The sequence below is a fragment of the Tachysurus fulvidraco genome, chromosome 23 (assembly GCF_022655615.1).
Source record: "Tachysurus fulvidraco isolate hzauxx_2018 chromosome 23, HZAU_PFXX_2.0, whole genome shotgun sequence".
In the NCBI taxonomy this organism is placed as follows: domain Eukaryota; kingdom Metazoa; phylum Chordata; class Actinopteri; order Siluriformes; family Bagridae; genus Tachysurus; species Tachysurus fulvidraco.
Genome location: NC_062540.1, coordinates 17,832,178 through 17,854,298, shown reverse-complemented (window position 1 = coordinate 17,854,298; position 22,121 = coordinate 17,832,178). Strand labels below are relative to the sequence as shown.

Here is a 22,121-nt window from a genome sequence, read left to right as displayed (position 1 = left end):
AACACACTCAAGTGCCCTGGGTGTTAAAGAACAGAACAGCAGGAACAAACTCTGTGACACCACCAGAGGATTCTTGGAAAGAGAGATCTGAGATTTCATTAGAATCCATGTCAGAGAGTGAGGTGTCTTCTTCCCTGAAATGGATCTCTCTGGTCAGTCTGCTTATCTATGTGGCAGCTTTCTCCTTCAGCCTGGGACCAAGTAAGTCCAGTAACACTTTATACAACAGAAAAGTTTTCTGAGTTTTATCTTTACACTGTTGTTGCCCTAGGGCTGATGTAGTTCAGGACACAGTCCACACCTTGTACCTGATCTCTGTAACCACATGGTAGATATTTAGAGTACCAGGACGTACAACTACACTGGAATGATGGATGCTATGCAGACGAAGCCACCCACATAACCGCAACATGGTTCTGTCTGATTTTGTTCCTCACCTGCAAGATGAGAAGAACAGATTTAGTGCCAGCCAGGAAATACTCACACTGCTTACGTTCGCTGTGTCCCGACCCTGAGCGTGACTGTTCCCAGGGGCCATCACAGCATCGGTTTGGTTTCAGACTACTTTGTTTTATTGAAATCACAAGTGTACCATGAACACAACTCCGTCCGACTCGTCATATTTTCTTTATACCCAGCAGGCCACTTGTGGTACATGTGCATTGTGGAACTAACGCTATCGTCATTAGATAAAAGAGACACATCGGGGTTAATTTACTTCCCGAGTGCAGACACGAGTACCAGCTGAATTCACGCTCACAGGAATCGTGATACAGTTCCAGCCCAACCGATCTCACAGCTCTTCCTACAGATATAGTTTCCAGGTCCACGTGACAACATCCATATTACCAATTATTCTTGCAAGTGATGTGAATGCCTTCTTAGACAGACTAGAGCCTTTGAATCAGTGCGTAAATGAAGTTCTGTAACCAGTGATAAACGTCGCTTTGAGGGATTCGAGGAAACGGTGTTCCGTCTGCTTCTCTGTCAGATCTGTTTAATCAGTGTGACTGGTGTTTAACACAGGCTTTTATACTAGAGCACTGATACGAACGGCACTATGGACTGGATTAATGCCGTTTGTGTAGCCAGATCCGAACACTTCACTCTATTTACCGCCTTTTTTTCCGGCTTTCATGCAACACTTTCGAATGTGCACTAAGAGCTTTTGTCAAAACTCATATAGTTGTAATACATTCAATATAATTATGTCGCTTTGTAGAAGCCAACATTCTCTTTTCCTATTTACGCTTAGACAAAGATTTATCAAGAGTAACTCCTCCTAGGGCTTTCAAGCCACATGCACCGGATATGTTGTAGAACCTGGTCTGAAGTTTGTTGCTATTACTTTACTATTCTAAGCAATCAGAGTACCAGTACTTCCGGTACCGGGTCTCAAAGTGGCCTTTTTTTCCCATGGACTCCCATTATAAACTTTGGAGGTTTATAACTCAGCAAACTTTCAAACTATCTACACCGAACTCGGCCAGCTCCTTTAGGGTGATGCTCTGAACAAAGGTTTAAATTGGTGTACCGACTGGCCTTTCGGTTGTGTCGCAGCCCCGCCCCCAAAATATGCAAAATCAAAAAACTTTTTACAACATGGACATGTGACATATCAAAACACTCAGAACAATGAGTGGAACTTCCTCACAGGTATTCTGATGATGTCATGCCACGTGATGTCACGTGATGTTACGTAAAAATGAAAAATTAGCCCAACATGGACTTGTGACATATCAAAGCACTCAGCACAATGAACTTCCTCAAGAGTATTCGGATGACATCACATGCTTGTCTCCACTGACCTCCAAATGTGTTGGCACCCTAGCTTTCTGTCTACTTGCTTCCAAAAGAAAGCAAGTAGACAGAAAGCACTGATCCTCATGTCCACTCGTGTCCAAAAAGCACCGGCCTTTGTGAATACTTACATCGGCAAAGCCAACATCAAAGTCTGTTGCGACAAACTTTACAAATCTAGTTGTATATTAGAATCGAGCTCAGTCAATATAGCATTTCAGTCTGGAGCACTGGAGTAAAATCTTTCCACCAATCACAGGTGGAACAGCGTCTGTGTCATTAATGACGTAATCTGTAATAAAGCAGCAGTAAGAGGTGTGATGAGAGATACATGGGCTTACTTGTGTTTGAGATTAAGACAATATGGTCATATGGTTTTTGTCTTATTCTGACTGTGTGTCTGTTTATTTCAGTGGTCTACGTGGTTCTGAGCGAGATTTTTCCCACCGGGATCCGAGGAAAAGCCGTGTCTGTGGTGTCTGCCTTCAACTGGGTCATGAACCTGCTCATATCGATGACCTTCCTCACGCTCACAGGCAAGCCACCTTATCTACAGATATGAATCCCAGTGCAATATGGATACATGTTCTGATATATTACTGATCCGATCAATAATAACAATAATTGCTGATTCAGCAGAAGTAACCTTGCAACAAATCCAACCTGTTAGCTCAAACGACGCTTCTGACCGATCCGACGGTGCTTTCGGTCCGACTTTTTTTTAGTTCCCCTCTCAGGACTGTTTACAGTTAATCTGATACCACCAGTCTTCTCCTGTCATGTACAACCTCTCATTAAACGTATTTAAAGATAACGGAGAAAAAAAAACGCGCTCAGAAGGAAGTAGCATCGATTTCTGAAGCGTCTGCTGAACGAGCATTCGCTCGATTTGCCGAGCTTTTATAAAGCTTCGCATTGAGCACATGCGTCAATTAAACCATGTATTACACTTAGTAATGTGTTATGTCGCTTTGTAGAAGCCAACATTCTGTTTTCCTATTTAAGCTTAAACAAAAATTTATCAAGAGTAACTCCTACGGCTTTCGAGCCACATGCACCAAATTCGGATATGTTGTAGATCCTGGTCTGGAGTTTGTTGCTTTTACTTTTCTAAGCGATCCGAGTACCGGTACTTCCGGTACCGGGTCTCAAAGTGGCCTTTTTTCCCAACATAGACTCCCATTATAAACTTTGGAGGTTTATAACTCGGCAAGCTTTCAGACTATCTACACCGAACTCGGCCAGCTCCTTTAGGGTGAAGCTCTGAACAAAGGTTTAAATTGGTGTACCAACTAGCCTTTTGGTTGTCCCGCAGCCCCGCCCCCTAAATATGCAAAATCAAAAAACTTTTTACAGCATGGACATGTGACATATCAAAACACTCAGCACAACGAGGGGAACTTCCTCACAGGTATTCTTGTCACGTCACCTGAAAATATATCAAAACACTCAGCCCACTTGCTCTAGAGTATTCGGATGACGTCACATGCCCATCTCCACTTGTCTCCAAATGTTTTGGCACCCTAGCTTTCTGTCCACTTGCCTCCAAATGTAACACTGATCCTTATGTCCACTCGCCTCCAATAAACACCGGCCTTTGCGACTACCTGCTTTGTCAAAGCCAACATCAAAGTTTTTCGTGACAAACTTTACAAATCTAGTTTCAATCGAATTTATTTCTAAAGCATCCATCATCCTCTCGCAGAAGAAGAAGCGCTCGATAGGCGACACGCCGCCTCGTTTGTAATCGACGCATCAGGTTATTTTTAGGCCGTTAATCACTTCTGTTGCTTAGAAATGTTTAAGTATTAACAAGTGACGACGATAAGAATAAGAACATTTTTGTGAGGTATTTTTTATTGGTAATATCGGGAGTTCAAAGTCGAACGTTATCTTTTAGCTTACGTAACATAAGTACATGAGCAATGGCTGTCATTAAATAATCATTATTATGGTCATATTTGCTGCGACTGTTGACCGAACCCTTTATGACGATGAGCAGACTATCAGGAAATATATTATATCATTTCATGTGTCTTCACTGGTAGGGAAATAAATCTCAAGTCACATCGCAAATCTTTGAAAAAAGCCGTTTAGTCGCTTATAGCATTATGTTACTGAGCCAAACTCGTACATTATTTTCTAGATTCTATAGAATTTCCCCCTTTGCTTATACAGATCATTCTATTTGTTAATTCTGTTTTGAATTCTATTTATTACACAGACCATAAAAAGCTTTATGCTACACTTCGTACACTGTGTATAGTTGTGTTATGTGACTAAGAAAGTTTGAGTTTTAAACCCAGCATTTTCCGCCATTTATTCTTGTGAAAATAAAAGGAAAAGCTTTTTTTTTTTATGAAGTATTTGTACCAATGTGATTTTGGGCATTTTGTATATCTTTAAAAAACAAAACGAGGAATGAAATAGAATTTTCAAATAATTGTCTTTGACCGACGTTTTTGAGAATGATTTACGCTATTTATCACACAAGGTGAAAGAGATAACGGCTGAGGGAAAGTTTTATGCTGAGCCAAAAAAAACATTGGGCGAGTATTCGTGTTAGTGTGTGTGGTTTTTTTATCGTGTTCTGGTCAGCAGTGCCGTGGTGTTCTGTGTGTTTGATAGCGTCCGTGTACGATAAGGTTAGAGCAGCAGAGGTAGCACTGTGACATGCTTACCACCGCTAAACGGTGAAACGATGCTAGTCCAGAGGAAGCACGGTGCTAGTCCAGCGGAAGCACGGTGCTAGTCCAGCGGAAGCACGGTGTTAGTCCAGAGGAAGCACGGTGTTAGTCCAGAGGAAGCACGGTGTTAGTCCAGAGGAAGCACGGTGCTAGTCCAGAGGAAGCACGGTGCTAGTCCAGAGGAAGCACGGTGCTAGTCCAGAGGAAGCACGGTGCTAGTCCAGAGGAAGCACGGTGCTAGTCCAGAGGAAGCACGGTGTTAGTCCAGAGGAAGCACGGTGCTAGTCCAGAGGAAGCACGGTGCTAGTCCAGAGGAAGCACGGTGTTAGTCCAGAGGAAGCACGGTGCTAGTCCAGAGGAAGCACGGTGCTAGTCCAGAGGAAGCACGGTGCTAGTCCAGAGGGAAGCACGGTGCTAGTCCAGAAGAAGAAAGGTGCTAGTCCAGAAAAAGAGCGCTTCGAGGACCCCGAAGTCTCAGACAATAAATTACGATATTAAACAAATATTAAATATTGTGCTAACAAATATTCTCTTTCAAATATTCAAGTCACTGCTGAGATAACAGTCTGATGGTACACCGTACAACCTTCACCAAGTAAACCATTTAAAGCTAACAGTTTCTAACAGTTGCACAATGATGAGACAGCTGGACTGAATGAAATGTGAAACTGGAGGAGCTTGGTTTAGGGACAGGTTGTACAGTTCCTCCTGATGCCCGGTGTATCTGGCTGGATTCGAGTCACATGCAGAATTTCTGCAAGTCAGAAGCTCTGACTCAGTGAAAGAGAGAGAGCTCGGGATGTTTTCGGTGTCGGTTTACTCTGTCAACAGCGTAAACACGTATAAAGATGGCCACACGTCAAAAAAGTGCCACAATAGGTGTATTCCCAAAACCAATCCCACCTCATTCCAAGCTCCCCCACACCATTTTCCCACTAATAAGTCAGGACCGGATTGCGTTCTCATTGTGCTGTGACACAGGCGGTTATGAGTTGCCTTAATGTGCACATGATGGCTTTAACGTGATCATTGAGTTCCCAGCTGACCAAACAACCAGCACAGAGCACACAGGGGGAAACACTCTGTTTATTCAAACACTCAGTTTATGACTGATGACATGGCTTCCTGTGGCAAATTGTATATGTAAATGATTACATAAATAATCTTTATCTCTATCAATCTATATATATATATATAACTTATCAAACAAGTGGATTATTTATTAGTGTGAGGTTGTTAGTTGAGGTTGGAGAAGGACAAACAGATCAGAGATTACCGGCTGCACCGATTCTATACAAGCATTATTTACCTTAACAACAGCTTACAATAGAGAGCTTGAGACTGCAGCTTGGGACATGAACAAAGATCCATCAGCAAATAAACATAGGAATGAGCCAGAGCTTCCCATGAGTACTTTTAACATGTTTAATGTGATGACAGACAATCCCACATCGACAGACAGGCAAACGAACTAGATTTTTCCCTGAATGTCACATGATCATTATCAAGGTGAGCAAAGCTCACTGGTTAAGGTGTTGGACTACCGATCGGAAGGTTGTGAGTTTGAATCCCAGGTCTAGGTGATCAAAGCTCACTGGTTATGGTGTTGGACTACCGATCAGAAGGTTGTGAGTTCGAGTCTCAGGTCTAGGTGATCAAAGCTCACTGGTTAAGGTGTTGGACTACTAATTTGAAGGTTGTGAGTTCGGGGCCCAGGTCTAGGTAATCAAAGCTCACTGGTTAAGGTGTTGGACTACCGATCGGAAGGTTGTGAGTTCGAGTTCCAGGTCTAGGTAGCTCACTGGTTAAAGTATTGGACTACTGATCGGAAGGTTGTGAGTTTGAGTCCCAAGTCTAGGTGATCAAAGCTCACTGGTTAAGGTGTTGGACTACCGATCGGAAGGTTGTGAGTTTGAGTCCCAGGTCTACAAATCTGCAACTGCTGGGCCCCTGAGTAAGGCCCTTAACCTTCAATTGCTCAGTTGTATAAAATGTGATTAAATGTAAGTCTCTCTGGATAAAGATGTTTATTGTCATTGTATACAATACAGAGAAAAGCTCCCGGACATCAACAAGGACAATTAAACGTAACTTAAAGGTTTAAAAAGAAGAATTAAGAATAAATAAATAGTCTACACTGTAAAATATACACACGCGTTGACATTCAGCGTAATGCCTCGAGTATTGGAATGTATATCGTTGTGTATATACCCTCACATTCAGCGTAATGCCTCGAGTATTGGAATGTATATCGTTGTGTATATACCCTCACATTCAGCGTAATGCCTCGAGTATTGGAATGTATATCGTTGTGTATATATCGCACATGGTATAAAACCATTAGAAACATATAGCACACAAAAACAAATTGCACACCAGTGTTGCATGAAGCCGTTCTGTCTTTGTGACCCTTCACAGAAAAGGTCGGCCTCCCCAGCGTGATCTTCTCATACACTGCTATGAGCTTCGTGCTGCTGATTTTCGTGATCGTGTACATCCCGGAGACGAAGGGCAGATCACTGGAGCAGATCTCCAAAGAGCTCGCCATGAAGTGAGGAAAAAACACACACACTCGTACACATGCACTCACACACTTTACACAGATCACATTGTCCCTTTTCACTTACTGGGAGTCCGATAAGGTGAAATGATCCTTGCTACACAACCAAGGGGCTTTTTACACCTGGTCACTTCATGCGTTTCCTGTGATCCGATAGCTATCCCATGGTAAAAGGACCAGGTCTAAATGCCCTCCGAAACGGTTTCGAGACGGATATAAATCCGATCAGTCAAACCCCTTCAGGAGGTGGTCTGGGACACGTTTCATATGAAACTGGACAGGTGTAAATGCATGTGGTTGTTCAAGCCACATACGTCAGCGCTAAACTCCTCCCAAACGGAAGTACGTCACTCGCAGGCGACTCACGAGTCGTGCATCGCGCCAGAGACAAATATGTTTTCCCACCAGCGCTGACTCCGATCTATCACCCAGATGTCTCTTTGGGTCTTAAAATGCACTGCTGCTGCCAGCGAAAATGCAGCAAACAGTAAATGCTGTTTTTTTTATAGCAACTGCATACACCAAAGCGTGTTCCATTTTAATTACCCCGGAAATGAGGTAAAATATATTAGCATTTTGGGCGGGAGTAGAAAGATCGGATCGATATCCGATTCGCCGAGACGCATTTATGTGGCCTGATGTAAATGGAACAGTTTTCACAAATCAGATATCGGTTCAGAGAAAACACACGAAGTTACCTGGTGTAAAAAGGCCCAAAATGTCCAGAGGGTGGAGCTACACTTGCTAGTCTAAAGCCTAACACCAACCCTGACAACGTTTGGCTTGAATTCACCTACACAAGAGGAGCTAGATCTCCTCAATCCATGGACTTTTCGTCGTAATATTCATCACAGTAATTAGTTTATAAATCATATCACAGCTTTCCGATGTTTTTATCCCAAAGCTTGGAACGCTCTCATTATTTAATAGATTAGAATCATATATATATATTTATCTATGTTAATATGGTGACGTTTTCAGTGAGAACTTTTTACCATTTCTGGAAGGAGTCTCAGGTGTCACTTAGTGTTGTAACAGTCCGAAGTGAAGCTAAGAGAAGTTTCTTTTATTGCTGTATTAACTTTGAGGGGAAAATAACAGGTTGTTAAGGGAAAGACTTTCGTATCAAATGTCCCACAGCGTTGACGTAATTATAATTAGACAATAAATATGATGTGATAAAAATCACAGGCTGTGGAATAAATGTAGAAATGAGTCGACTTCACTGCGAGTTCGTTTCTTCGCACCACACCTGATTATCCATTGATTATTTTGACCCCATATGTCTCAATCCTTACTTTATATCACATTACTATAACATCGTAAAGCTACCGTTTTTCACATATTTCACACACACACACACACACTGATATTTCCACAGGAACCATCTCGACAGCTCCAAGTTGTGTCACCCGTGGCGAAAGAAGCCCAAGAGCCACGAGCTGTCGCAGGAAGAGAGGTCCCTCAAAGCAGTCTGATCTCAACAAGGACGAAGTATGGAGAAGAAGAAGAGTTTGTGAACACAACAGGAAGTAGGTGAGAGATTGGTGACCAGGCGGAGCCTAACCCGATACGACGTGATGCTCGGCGAAATGGCCGATGATCTGTGAGCAGCACACGCAAGACTCGCACACCTCAAGTCCTTTATTATTTTTTTATTTGTCTTAATCCTTTTCTAGGTATGTGATTTGAAAGCAGGACTCGTTTTTGGATGGTCATGGCCATCTGTAATGTGAAAAAAGATCGGAATAGATCCTTACGTCCGTCTCATAAAGTTTTTAAATGAGTATTTTATATGTGCGGATGTTTTCTGCGCTCGTGTATTGTCACACATCATCAACACATCAGGGATTCTTCCTACCGCAGGTTGGAACATCCTCCAAGAAAAGCACTTTCTGACGTCCTTCAACAGTTGGAAGACGAATAAGATGAAATAAATAAATAAACAAACAAATAAATAAATAAACGACAGCAACGCAGGTCTGTCGGGGCTCAGAAAATATATACGTAACTGTCGTTGGGAACAGTTAAAAAAAAATGGACCTTAACTTATTTGTCGTGAAACCTCGGACATCTTTAGGCAATGGCTGAACCTTCCGTTAATGTCCTGTTTGTTTATTCGTTACCATGGTTACATTAGTTATTAACAAATATATTCTATATACAAATATATTTATATTACGGTAGGCTTTCGTTAAAACGTAAAAACATCTCCAACGTCCTCGTGTTTCTCATGATACCACAGCAGTGTTCCCCAATATGATTGGTCCTAAAGTGTCTAGCGTTTCTATGGTAACAGTTCCTACACAGGGGCTTTGTAAAGCTGGTGCTCCTGATAAGCAGGTATAAAATAGTGCCATTTTTTTGTGTGTGGGGTGTTTTATTATTAATGGAAGGAGTCTCCAGCGTCGGCGCTCAGTAACAGTAAGGAAAAGTCAGATGTTTTGGTGAGGAAACAAACCGTTAGAACATGAGAGCTACAGGAACTGACTTCGCAGTCGTTCCACAGCAGTTAGTCTACCATCAATAAGTAACATGGCTGTGGGAGAAGGTGAACAAAACACTTTCGGATACAGCGAGAGAAATATATTTGGATATAAAAAATCTACACACCCGTTTTTTTTTTTTGTTTTTTTTTTTTAATTAAAATGTGTTTGTATTGCTTACTTGAATTTTTAAGGATGCTAGATCACATTCTTCTTCTACATTCGGCTTTTCCCGTTCGGAAAATTCCCTTACAGCTCCATCTCCAACATCCTTCTACCAATATAACCATCTTCCTCCTCTGTACATGTCCAAACCATCTCAATCTAGCCTCGCTGTCCTTGTCCCCCTAAACAGACAACCTGAGCTGTCCATGTGATGTGCTCGTCCCTAATCCTGTCCGTCCTCATCATTCCTACAGAGAACCTCAACATCCTCCTCTCTGCTACCTTCATCTCTGCCTCATGTCTTTTCCTCACTGCTACAGTCTCTAAAACATAAAACTTAGCTGGTCTCACTGTCTCACTCCTGACACTTTTCTCCATCCGCTCCAACCCGTCTGTATTCGCCTCTTCACCTCTTTTCCACAAGCCCCGTCACACTGTACCCAAATCCTTAAACTCCTGCACCTTCTTGACCTCAGCACCCTGTAACCTCACTGTTCTACTTCCCTCCCTCTCGTTCATACACATGTATTCTGCCTTACGACTGACTTTCATTCCTCTTCTTTCCAAAACTGACGACTCACATGTTTAAATTTGGTACGTTTCACGTCGGATGCCATTCCAGGCGCAACCCTCTATATTTATCCAGGCTTGGGACCTGCACAGAAATCAACCCCGTGGCTTAGATTCGGATGCTAGATCATATTAAAGGTGGGAAAAGATCTGATTTCACTTTTCTTTTTCTTCCACAAAAGCCTACAACGTTAATAAGTCGTGTATACTTTTTTATATCCAGTGTATTTTGATGTCATGTTATAAATCAGCACAAAACGTGCAGATTTCTAAAATAATGTTATCAATAGAAGAATGTAACCTTAAAGTAATAAGTAAATGTTTAATCATAATGTTACACCGACTCAACCATATTTAAGAAACGTTCACTTTCTACAGAGTACATGAGAGATGAGTGGAGATGTTATACCAGCTGTGCCACTACTGTATTTACACTGCACTTTGGATTCGAGTGCACACACTACCTGATGCCATGATCTGGATTGAACTGTGAAAATAAAGCAGTCTAACACCGTCGTGTACTTCCTTTCATTTAAACCAAACCCGAGCAAATTGTATGGGGTTGTGTGATGATGTTATTCTCTGACAGACAGGCTGGATTACACTTTATTTCTTATCATTCTCAGCGAAATGGCATTGCAAAAAGGGTTGCAAAAAAAATTAAACTGGGGGATTTTGGAAATATTCCAAATGGGAAAATTTATGGGAATTATTTGAAAATATAGGGAAATTTATCAAGTAAATTTCTACTTACAATTAAATCAGTCAAGACGTCATTTTTAAAATTCGTATTTCCTTAGATGCAGACACTCAAAAAAAAAAAAAGACGTCTTGACTGATTTAATTGTAAGTGGAAATTTAATTGATTCTTTCATCGAGTGACACAAAAGCATAATAAATATTATTATGCTTGTAATAAACACAATAAACTTAATAATTCTAATAAACATATTTACCTATGATTGCTGTAATCTATTCTAATTAGTAAGGTAGTTATTAAGTTCAGGTATTGGGTACAATTAAGAATGTAGAATAAGGTAATGCAGAATAAGGCATTAATATGTGCTTAATAAGTATTAATAATATATTAATATATATTCTATTGATTTTCTAATAGATATTCTATTCATATACAACATTCCCAGTTTATTCCCATATATTCCCAGTTAATTCCCATAAATTCCCGTTAATTCCCATATATTCCCGTTAATTCCCATGGAAAGTTTCCAGCCTTGAAAATTCCTGGAATTTTGCACCCCTGATTGCAAATTATTTCAATGTGTCCAAATGTGTGTGTAAAAAGGTGCAAGTATTAGATCAAATGCTGGGTCAACAATTTATGTGACATTAATACGTTTCTTATTTATTTATATATTAATGTCTTTCTATACCGCTTTCATTCCAAAAATTCAAGCACAAATTCAAGTAGAGTTTGAACCAGACTTGTCTTTATTCTCACCGATGTACGAGATGAACAAAGAAAGAGACGCAGCGTGGTGATAATTTTATTCAGTCTTTATTATAAAATACCAAATGGGACATTGTACATAAACACGTAAACTTCACACTGCCTCGTGAAGCAGAGTGTTCTTGTTTAAGGTAAATATTACATCACGTCCTGTTTAGTGCGGCCGCTCTTGTCCGTCCTCTGTGTTGCTCTACTAAAGCCAGCTTCAGTTTTTTTTTTTCTGTAACTCCCAACGTTTCGGAAAAATAGCAACAGTGTCTCGTCGACTTTGGCGTCCATGCACTAAAATAACGTTTGATTAAAATGTTCGATTACTACACGACGATGAGCCCGACAGTTTAACGTCTTACAACACATTCATTTATAAGGTGCTTCTTCGGTTTTTCCAGAGATTGTGTGTGTGTGTGTGTGTGTTTTACGCCAGTTTTTTCTGACACTCGAACAGTAGAGGATATATGTGTTCCACAGCTGAGGCAACACTCTGAACATTTGGTCCTGGGAAGAGACAAAACGGTTCAAAGACATCAGAGACAAATCATCCAGAACACTTCTACAGGTCTTATGCATTTTAAATCATCAGTATGGCTCGATAGGTGGCTCAAGAAGTTAAGGCTCTGGGTTGTTGTTTGGAGGATCAGGGTTTAAGCCCCAGCACTGCCAAGCTGCCACTGTTGGGCCCTTGAGCGAGGCCCTTAACCCTCTCTCTGCTCCAGGGTGCTGTATCATAGCTGATTCTGTGCTCTGACCCCAAACCTTCAAAGATGGTATGTGTGGGAAAAAAATAATTCACTGTGCTATAATGTAGATGTGACAAAAGAAGTTTTCTATTCTTTAGATGACAGAAGTCTATAAACTGGTATAATGAATATGTGACTATTTGGGATAGCAACCGATTTGAAGTGAGACTGATTTTTCTTTCTCAATAGAGGATAGAGTTTTTAGGTTTGCCCAAACCACCACTACTTAAATCAATAAAAATGTTTTTTTTTCTGAATCAGTGAACGACCTTTTCAGCTGGGGCAATGTCATTTGCATTTGGTTTGACTGCTGCTTTCACTGTGAGAGCAGTCGCTTCCTGTATCCGTGGCAGGAGCTCAAAAAAGTGTACAAGCTACGGCTAAACCTCAGATGTTCATCCTTCGGGTAGAGTTCCAGCATTTCATTGGCACTGGGTGACGTGACTGCTCGAGGATCACAACCTGCAAGCTGCTTTATTAAAACTCACTAAATCACTTGGTAAGTTTTTAAGTTACGAACTTAATGATCTAAATGGTATATTTCTCAGGCGGGATATACGTCACAGGCCAAAATCCTCAGACGGTGGGAAAAAAAAATGTTTTTATATAAAGCTCATAAGTTCTGACTGGACAGATCTGTTTAAGGGCTTGATAGAGAAGTGGAGGATCTCTGTACATGGATTGTGTAGCGTGTACCTGTAACTGTGATGCTGCCTGTGGAGAACACCTGCACTGTGCTCCTAAGGGTTTTAATTCTGTATGTAGCAGCTGGATGAAGCTCGGGCTCATAGCTGAACAGACAAAACAAAACCAAAACAAGCTTTTATTAGACATTTTCACTACATTTACATCCGTGGCATTTGGCGCACGCCCTTATTCAGAGTGACGTGCAAAAGTGGTTTGAATTCATTAGCAATGATGCATTAATACTGGTTCACCATTCACTAGGTTGCAGGAAGAAGTCTGCCAGTTGTATCAATTATTTGGCAGTTCATTCCTCCACCTTGGTGAAGAGTCTTGATGCGTAGCCACTAATGTGGATGTGGGAAGTGCTCTGTTTTTGGCTTTGTGGGCAAGCGTCGTTTGGTTTTTGCTAGAAACTATGAAGCTTTATAAAAATCGGTAATCCCTAATAAGCAAAATGTCACAGTGACGAGACAAAGCCCTGAATTGACACAAGAAAAAACAGAATCCGACGTCTTCTGAGTGAGACATGATAAAGAGTTTATGAACCTCTTCACGGCGTTAATCTGGTTTAAAGGTGCTTAGCATATCTGTATTCGGGAACTATTCAGAGTCCTGAAAGTTTGAAGAACAATTTGGTGATTTCTGAGCTCTAATACGCTCCTAGAAACAAACTAGAATGGAATCCGATATCTTTGTCAAAGTGCTGGACCCACAGCCTGAGGATCTCTGCGTCCTTCTCACCACCGGAGGGTGCTGTTACTCATACAATAAATCGGTGGTGTTGGGTTTCGGATTCTACAGGTTTTAAATCTCGGGGTTGTCAAAGAGCTACTGTTGGGCCTCTGAGCCTTTAACCTGCAAATGCTCAGGTCTACGCTTATATTTTATTCTGTCTCACTGAACAGACGAAACAACTGAACGATTCGGCTTTGCTCAGAAGCCGCACCGAACGATGGAAATAATGAACACATGGATGTACGTGTTCCTCGGTCACACCCTTATGGTCAGCATGCTCAACTGGAGCCGACTACTCTTTCTTTCTCTTCATCTGCTTCATGCAATTTAGCTGCAGTATCACTAAATGAATGTGTTTCCTATAAGGAATAAAAAACACTCGTGGGGGGTGTGGTGTAGAGATGCAATGGTGTGCTGTGGGCTACATAAAGAGAAGTTATAGACTGTTAACACTCTTCTGGGAAGGTTTTCTACTAGATGTTATCAGACACGATGTTGGGACGGCGAGGAAGTCTGAGTCTCAGTAAGTGTTCCAGTTCATCCAAAAGGTGTTCAGTGGGGTCGAGTCAGGACTTTCAGGACACTCGAGTTCTTCCACTCCAAACTTAACACATCATGACTTTTATGGAGCTCTGTGCTTTGTCATGCTGGAACACTTAACCTCTTAGTTCCAGTGTAGCACTGCAGCATACAGAGACATTCTGTAATATCGTGAGCATCCGATATTTTTAAATCCATGTATAAGATGCCACTAAAGAATTCTAATGTGTTCGAACTAACGTGTGCTTTGCCTTGCAGTCAGAGCTGCTCTTATAGAAAATGAATCCTTCTGAGCAATCAGATTTTATTTAGAATTCAACAGCGCTAATAATATAAACAAATGGAACAGTGATACGTTTAGCGTAAATCGTTTAGACCGTACAGATTTCGGATACTTCAGTTTCCAAAAGAGAACGAAGATCGTACCTGGCTATGGGACGGTTGTTCTTGGTGAACTCGATGAGGCGGATCTGAAAGGGCATGGAGCACACTGCCAGGACGTTTACTACCTTGAAATCTGAAAACCGGACCTGAAGGACAGTGTAAACACGCACACAGTCATTTTAACCCAATAAACGATAAAACTAACCAATATGAATGCGAATAAGATCCAAAACTAAACCTTGAATCCAATCTTCTGGAGGCAGCGGGCTAACCTCCTGGCACCCAGTTTGGCCTCGTCCTCGCTACGGAGAGAAAGATCGAGAAGTGACGTGGATCTTATTAGTGAGCCGAAGGATTAGATTAGAGACATATGAGTAAAAGAATGAAAGAGCTTTCCGTCATTGAGACCTTGTTGCACCGGTGCAAATGATTTTCCCTGATGACCATATTGAGGCAGTGATGCGAGGTTTGCGGAGCTTCATCAGCACTTTCTGGATGGAAACGGAATACAAACAACATTGCGATCAAAAGGATTTGGCTCAACTGTAAAGAATAAAAATCTTTAAGATGTGGCATGTTATTACAGGAACACGGTACAGTTTCCATGTAGTCCTTTCACCAAATCACCAACAGGTGCCTTGGGGCTTTGTTTTAGTTTAGATTTAAAAGATTTACATGCACACTTTCTTTTTACCTGCACTACGTAAAATCTTTTTCCTCAAACAGGAAGAAAGTAAGTGTGTAAGAAAGCATGTAAACATTTCTAGAGGCTGGTAAAACCCTGTATGCACTGACACTCCAGTTTCTTCAGCACAAGTTAGACTGCATATCTTCATGAATCTGTGCAGACTGACCCAGGAAAGAAAAGTGTGGCTTTTTCTCTTTTTTTTTTCCAGCCAAAAATGTGTCTGCCTCGTCTCTATTTTAGCTCTACACCGGTTTAACTCTTGGATTTGTAACGCACCCCGACTTCTGGTCTGTAGATGACGTTAGTCCCCTCTAGGCCGATAGTGCGCAGGTTTAAATGACACCTGGTCCTGAAGACAGAAACCACGTTTGTGATGATAATGTCCAGCGCCACATCGTTACTCGGTTCCATGAGGCTTCTTTGGACGGAGGGAGCTTTATAAATACATGTCACGGTCCAGAAGGAGTCTAAAGAAAAGAAAAAAAAAAGCATAGACTTATATATAAGGTATCTGATCCGGCCACTGTCAGTTCTCATCTTTAACTCCTTAATGGCTGGTATTACGTTAGTTGTGACACAAATTATGATTCAGCATCTGTGAACATGTGTGCTGTGTGTTTACTGGTATTGAAGATAAAAATGTCCCTATGATGTCCCCTTCGGTGTCATCCCGTCAGTTTTATCTTTATAGTTTTTTTCCTGCAGAAATATACACAAAAAAAATCAACCAAAGCTCCTCACCAGAATGACAGAAAAAAAAATTGGTCGTAAATAATATTTACAGTTTTTCCCCACAGAAACTGTGATTATACTTGAAACATGTTTGGTGTCTGATGTGCCTTAAACACGGTGCACGTATGTATAGCATAATAACGAAGGACAGGGTGTTGTATCGAAGCCCACAGTGAAGCAGAGTAACCCTTACTAACTGAAAGTGTATTCATTTTTGGGAAGGAAGAACGTGTCCCTAAGGGGTTTATAAGGCGGCCATTCGAACAGCAGACCATCGCACCCCTATGTGTCTCTTTTGGAAGCCGACAACTGTCTAGAATGTCTCTTTTATGCTGTAGTGTTAGTTCCCTTCACTGTTCCAGCACAGAGCTCCTTGAAGACACGGTGTGTTAAAGATGGAGTGGAAGAACTCCAGTGCCTGACTGTGAACACCTTTGGGATGAACTAGATCATTGAACCCCAGACCTCCTCTCACACTATCAGTGTGTGAGATCTCATTAATTCCCTTGTAGCTGATTAAACACAAATCACCACAGTCACACACCAGCATCTAGTGAAATGCCTTCCCAGAAGCTTGTTTGCTTACTTTAACAGAAAAAGAGTGAAATAAATCTGTGATGGGATGCTCAAGTACGTATGTGTGTAATGGTCGGCTATGGACATACTTGCGAATATATGGTGTTTTCTTTTAGATGGTTCTGTTTCGTTTTAATACAGAATGTATGTTTGTGGAGTTGTAACACGGACCATGATGAAATAAAAAGAGTTTTTGCTCTTTGCACATGTTGTCTCACATTTCAGTTGATTGCTGTTTTGCACAATAATTTACAATATCTCATGTAATTGCTGCTATAATACTAATGTGTTCATTCCAGTATTTCTGCACATGTATTGTTGATTGAACATACAGTATTTACAGGATTTGCACTGGTCTGTGCTGTTTTTGTGATTTGTCTTGTATTTTTTGTTTGCTCAAGTTTTTTTGTCCTGCACTGTCTTATTGGTCTGCACAGTATTTTTATCTTTTGTGCTGCACTGTCATTTTTGTCTTGTCTTTTTTGTCCTGCACTGTCTTATTGGTCTGCACAGTATTTTTATCTTTTGTGCTACACTGTCTTTTTGTCTTGTCTTTTTTGTCCTGCACTGACTTTTTGTTTTTTGTCCTGCACTGTCTTTTTGTCTTGTCTTTTTTGACCTGCACTGACTTCTTGTCCTGCACTGTCATTTTTGTCTTGTCTTTTTTGTCCTGCACTCTGTTTGTCCTGCACTCTCTCGTCTTTCTTTTGTCCTGCACTATCTTTTTGTCTTGTCTTTTTTGTCCTGCACTGACTTTTTGTCTTGTCTTTTTTGTCCTGCACTGTCTTATTGGTCTGCACAGTATTTTTATCTTTTGTGCTACACTGTCTTTTTGTCTTGTCTTTTTTGTCCTGCACTGACTTTTTGTCTTTTGTCCTGCACTGTCTTTTTGTCTTGTCTTTTTTGACCTGCACTGACTTTTTGTCCTGCACTGTCATTTTTGTCTTGTCTTTTTTGTCCTGCACTCTCTGTTTGTCCTGCACTCTCTCGTCTTTCTTTTGTCCTGCACTATCTTTTTGTCTTGTCTTTGTTGTCCTGCAATGTCTTGTTTTTCTTGTCCTGCACTGTCTTTCTGTCTTGTCCTGCACTGTGTACACCAGGTCACACAGATGCACTTTATGTACCTAGGACTGCTTACTAAGTCCTTATAGCTCTGTCTTTGTGTTATGTAGCACCAGGTATAAACCTTGTCTCATGTCGCTGTGTACTCTAACAGCTATATATGATTGAAATGCCAATAAAAGCTTCTTGACTTGATTAGCATTAGCTCTGCTAGCTAACCAGTCCTGCAGCACTTTAGCACGATATAACGTTCTGAAGATTTTGCAACAACAAATAATTCTTGTAGTGTTAATGTTCTACAACTAGACTTTAATCCTTATTTTGATTTTATAGTTGTATTTGTATTTCTATTCGGTGTTTAATGCAACCATGTATTTGTACCTTACCAGTTATAAAAATGGCCCCTACTAGCATCCAAGTTTAAACGTTATTACGAGTCATAATCACTGTGTTATTAACGCGTTATTAACGCCACCAGGTTGTTATTACAGGTCACAACCTAACAAAAGCGCTGCCAAAATAAACAAACGAATAACTTACTGTTTTTGCAGAAATAATTACACGCAGTTGCAGTAATGTTTGTGTGTCGGTGTCAGGAGGAGAATAAAGCAGCTACACTACGCTTCTGATACACAAAACCAAACAAAGGCTTTTCCGTACTAGCTTATACATAGCAACAGACTAACGGCCATTGGTGACTGTGACGTCACTTCCTGTTTCTATGGCGGAAGGGTAGCTGCTTAGGCTACCGCGCCGAGCAGTGGATTCGGAGGATAATGCGATGCTAAGCTAATATAATGCTAATCACAACGGTTCGGCTAATAAAGCTTTAACACACAAACACACACATTTGTCTAAAGTGTACTTAAGTACAATATTAAGTAGCATTTTTTATATCCTGTGAAAGGAAAAAATATGTTAAACAATGTATATTTAAACTTAGTTACTTACTTAGTATCTAAACTAATTATATGAAACGAGGTGGTTAATGGTGTAAATGTAATAAATGCCAAGTCAAGAAGCTTTTTGACTAAAAAAGACAGTGCAGGACAAAAGACAAAAAAGACAGTGCAGGACAAAAGACAAAAAAGACAGTGCAGGACAACAAAATACAGTGCATTACAAAAGACAAAAAAGACAGTACAAGACAAGACAGTGCAGGACAAGACAAACAAGTCAGTGCAGGACAAGACAAACAAGACAGTGCAGGACAAGACGAAAAGACAATGCAGGACAAAAGACAGTTTTTACAAAGACAAAAACAAAATTACAAGACAATACACAAAAGACAATACACAAAAGATATTACACAAAAACAGCACAGGCCAGTGTAAATACTGTAAATACTGTATGTTCAATCACTACTAAATTTGCAGAAATACTGGAATGAACACATTAATATTATAGCAGCAGTTACATGAAATATTGTAAAGTATTGTGCAAAACAGCAATCAATTAAAATGTGAGACAACATGTGCAAAGAGCAAAAACAGCATGCAAACAGGTTGATGGATGTACAGTATATCGGAAGTGTATGTATTTAGTGTAGGTCTGTGCAGTCCATACAGATGATGTGTGTGTGTTGTGCTCAGTACAGTTCAGTTCAGTTAATAAGGAGTCTGATGGCTTGTGGAAAGAGCTACGTTTACATTATCAACATAAACAGATGTACACATTTTTACATAATTTATTTACCCTTTTAAGGTATGTTCACAATACTTTAAGGGTTTTTACAAAAAAAAAATATAAAAAGTGTGTTTTCCTTTATACATTTACCTCAAGAAGAATGAAAGTTTTCAATTTCATTAATATTTTCAACGTACTTGAGTGAAGTACAAGTGTTTAAAAACAGTAATTATGTACAGTAAAAAATGTACAATGACTGAAGTATTTTCAGTTCAAATAGCAGATTTCTTTCATTATGTTCATTTATCCATAATTTTTTTTTAATTTCTGATGTACAGTATAAATCAAAATAAATAAACAAATCTTGTTTACGAATCATGTGAACAAAAACTCACATGACATATGTGAAAAATGAACATGAAAATTTGTGAATCGTGTGTACAGTACGAATGACAGCAAACATAAGGTCATTGGCTTAAAAAAAAACCCTTCTCTGTCTTGTATCTGGTGTAACTGAGTCACACTGTAGATGAACTGTGAATGAATCAATGAATCAATACATCGATATGACTCCGAATACAGCTAATAATGATCTCCACTTAATTGAATTAACAAATAAGAAAAACACAACTTTTCTGTTGAGATCATGTATGAAAAACGAGGCTTTTGCTGATGGATTACACACCCCTTGTGCTTTGGTTAGACATGTTTACAAAGTGCAGTGCCTCGCATCCAGCTTTAACTGCACCATTTTCACATACACTTAAGTGTAAATTGGGCTTTTTCCACAAACCCCTAAATCCAACACCGTTCCAGAACACCACTTAGAGGTTTGTTTCTGACACCGTTTCTGTGATCGACCGTAGCTGTAACACTCTCTTTTTTCACAGCTTTCCATGGCTGTGTTTATTTTGTCCTGTCTCACGTCCAGTTTTGAAAGTCATCAGCCTTTTTTTTTTTGTCCAAAGTGGACACATCTGGTCTGAGTGCGTTGTTTGTGGTTTGTGGTTTTTGGAAAGGTGACAGCCGAATTGGAAGTGGCCATTTTGACGTAGCCGGGTGAGATGAGAGCCGGGTGCTGAGGGTTCTCGTCTGTTCTAGTGGAGCATGAATGAGAGCAGAGTACACGAAGGCTTTAGTGAATGAACAGGGATGGTGGGATGGTGCATCTCCCATCTATCGTTGAAACAGATGGTAAGAGAATGTATCCTTTTATGAGGATATTATCAGCGAGGCTCTCAAGAGATATGTGATATTGCTTTTATCTGGCTCTCTTTTTTTATAAGAATGTGTTTACAAAGGCATCTGAAGTTCACTTATTTGGACTTTTGTACTCCTTATGCACCTCCCCCCCTCGCTCTCTCCCCCTGCCCCACGCTCTCTCCCCCCACTGGACCTTTCCCAAGCACAACAACACAATAGCTTTCAAATGATTCAGTGCTGTTGTTTGCTCTTCCTTGGTTACCAGATAGGCTTTGTGAGATCTTGAGGGCCACTCTGGCAGAAATATACTGATGTAAATAAAATAAATTCTGCTTGGAAAAGGCCTGTAGAGATGTCCCAAGCTGTTTACTATAAAGCCTGAGATTTAAAGCAGGTTAGGCCAGTGTCGGACCACAAGCGACGTCCCCCCCCAACCCTTCGATACCCCCACCCCCATTCTCCTCCCCACCGCCGAGTCTTAAGTGTGTTTATAGACTATAAAATAGAACTTAATGTCATTGAATTTCTCTTCCTCAGAGAAATAATGCAGTGCTCATTGAGATAGAAGATACATAAACAGGCAGCACAGAGAATAAACACATTCTCCATCACTCCCTTTAGTCCTGAGAGAGGTCAGCCTGGGAACATATCTTTTCTTCTCTTCTCTTTCATTTCTATCTTTCTTTTTCTTCTCACTTCATCTTAACCCATTTCGTCTTCTCTTCTCTTCTCTTCTCTTCTCTTCTCTTCTCTTCTCTTCTCTTCTCTTCTCTTCTCTTTATCTAATATCATCTAGTGCAATCTCTGGTCTCAGCTCTTTTTCTTTTTTCCTCTCTTCCTCTCCCCTTTTCGTCTCTCCTCTCGTGTTGAGTGCCGGTTAAAGACATTCTGCGGGTCAGAATAAGGAAGTTGTGGAGCTGTTACTCACTTTGCAAGAAAACAAACATATATCATCATCTGGAAACTGCTCTGTGTGCATATCATTCTTGTGAAGAGGGGCATGGGGTCACACTGGGCTGGGAGCTGTGGTCTTACAAGCCTGCACATGGAGAGGAGTGTTTAGGGTTAGTGAAGAGGCGTGAGTGCCTAGAAACTCTCAGCGAGTTTGAACTCTTTTAAAAGTAAAATCATTCGCATCTGGACGTACTAATATCCAGCATGAGAGCGGAGACATCTAAATGTCATGACGTATTAAAAGTTGTTTGGTCTGATAAACGTGTTCTGAGATAATGGCAGGAGCTGTAAACAGAGAAAGGTGGAGCACAACATCACCATCATGTTTACTTGGTCAGACATCACACGACTTCAATGCTGGGAAAACAGCAATAGTGCATTCTGGGAACGTATTAGTACCGAGGAGCTGTTCATTGTTTATATGTGCTTTTTATACAAGTCTTAATACATGAAAACTCCAG

The 22,121-nt window shown here is 40.6% G+C and overlaps 2 protein-coding genes across 4 annotated transcripts in view; one reads left to right on the top strand and one right to left on the bottom strand.

Moving 5' to 3' along the window:
* slc2a12 (solute carrier family 2 member 12) overlaps positions 1-10,781 on the top strand; it is a 16,526-nt gene extending 5,745 nt beyond the window's left edge. The window contains exons 3-6 of the mRNA XM_027171404.2: positions 1-201; positions 2,214-2,336; positions 6,906-7,038; positions 8,429-10,781. The exon at positions 1-201 is cut by the window's left edge and continues 1,161 nt beyond it. Coding sequence (XP_027027205.1) covers positions 1-201; positions 2,214-2,336; positions 6,906-7,038; positions 8,429-8,525 — 554 coding nt within the window. The 3' untranslated portion in view covers positions 8,526-10,781. The remainder of the gene's footprint in view (positions 202-2,213; positions 2,337-6,905; positions 7,039-8,428) is intronic.
* A 987-nt stretch (positions 10,782-11,768) lies between these two features.
* tbpl1 (TBP-like 1) lies at positions 11,769-18,592 on the bottom strand. 3 transcript variants are annotated; one of them, XM_027171407.2, is made up of 8 exons: positions 18,418-18,588; positions 16,130-16,206; positions 15,784-15,974; positions 15,228-15,310; positions 15,058-15,121; positions 14,862-14,965; positions 13,170-13,264; positions 11,769-12,231 (listed from the first exon to the last, which is right to left on the bottom strand). In XM_027171407.2, exons 3-8 carry the CDS (start codon positions 15,916-15,918, stop codon positions 12,152-12,154), a joined length of 561 nt encoding a protein of 186 aa, XP_027027208.1. In that variant the 5' UTR covers positions 15,919-15,974; positions 16,130-16,206; positions 18,418-18,588; the 3' UTR covers positions 11,769-12,151. The 3 variants fall into 3 exon arrangements, with proteins under 3 accessions (XP_027027208.1, XP_047663399.1, XP_027027209.1); XM_047807443.1 differs by lacking the exon at positions 13,170-13,264 and having other exon boundaries at positions 18,418-18,592; XM_027171408.2 differs by lacking the exon at positions 16,130-16,206.
* Between the last annotated feature and the right edge of the window lie 3,529 nt (positions 18,593-22,121).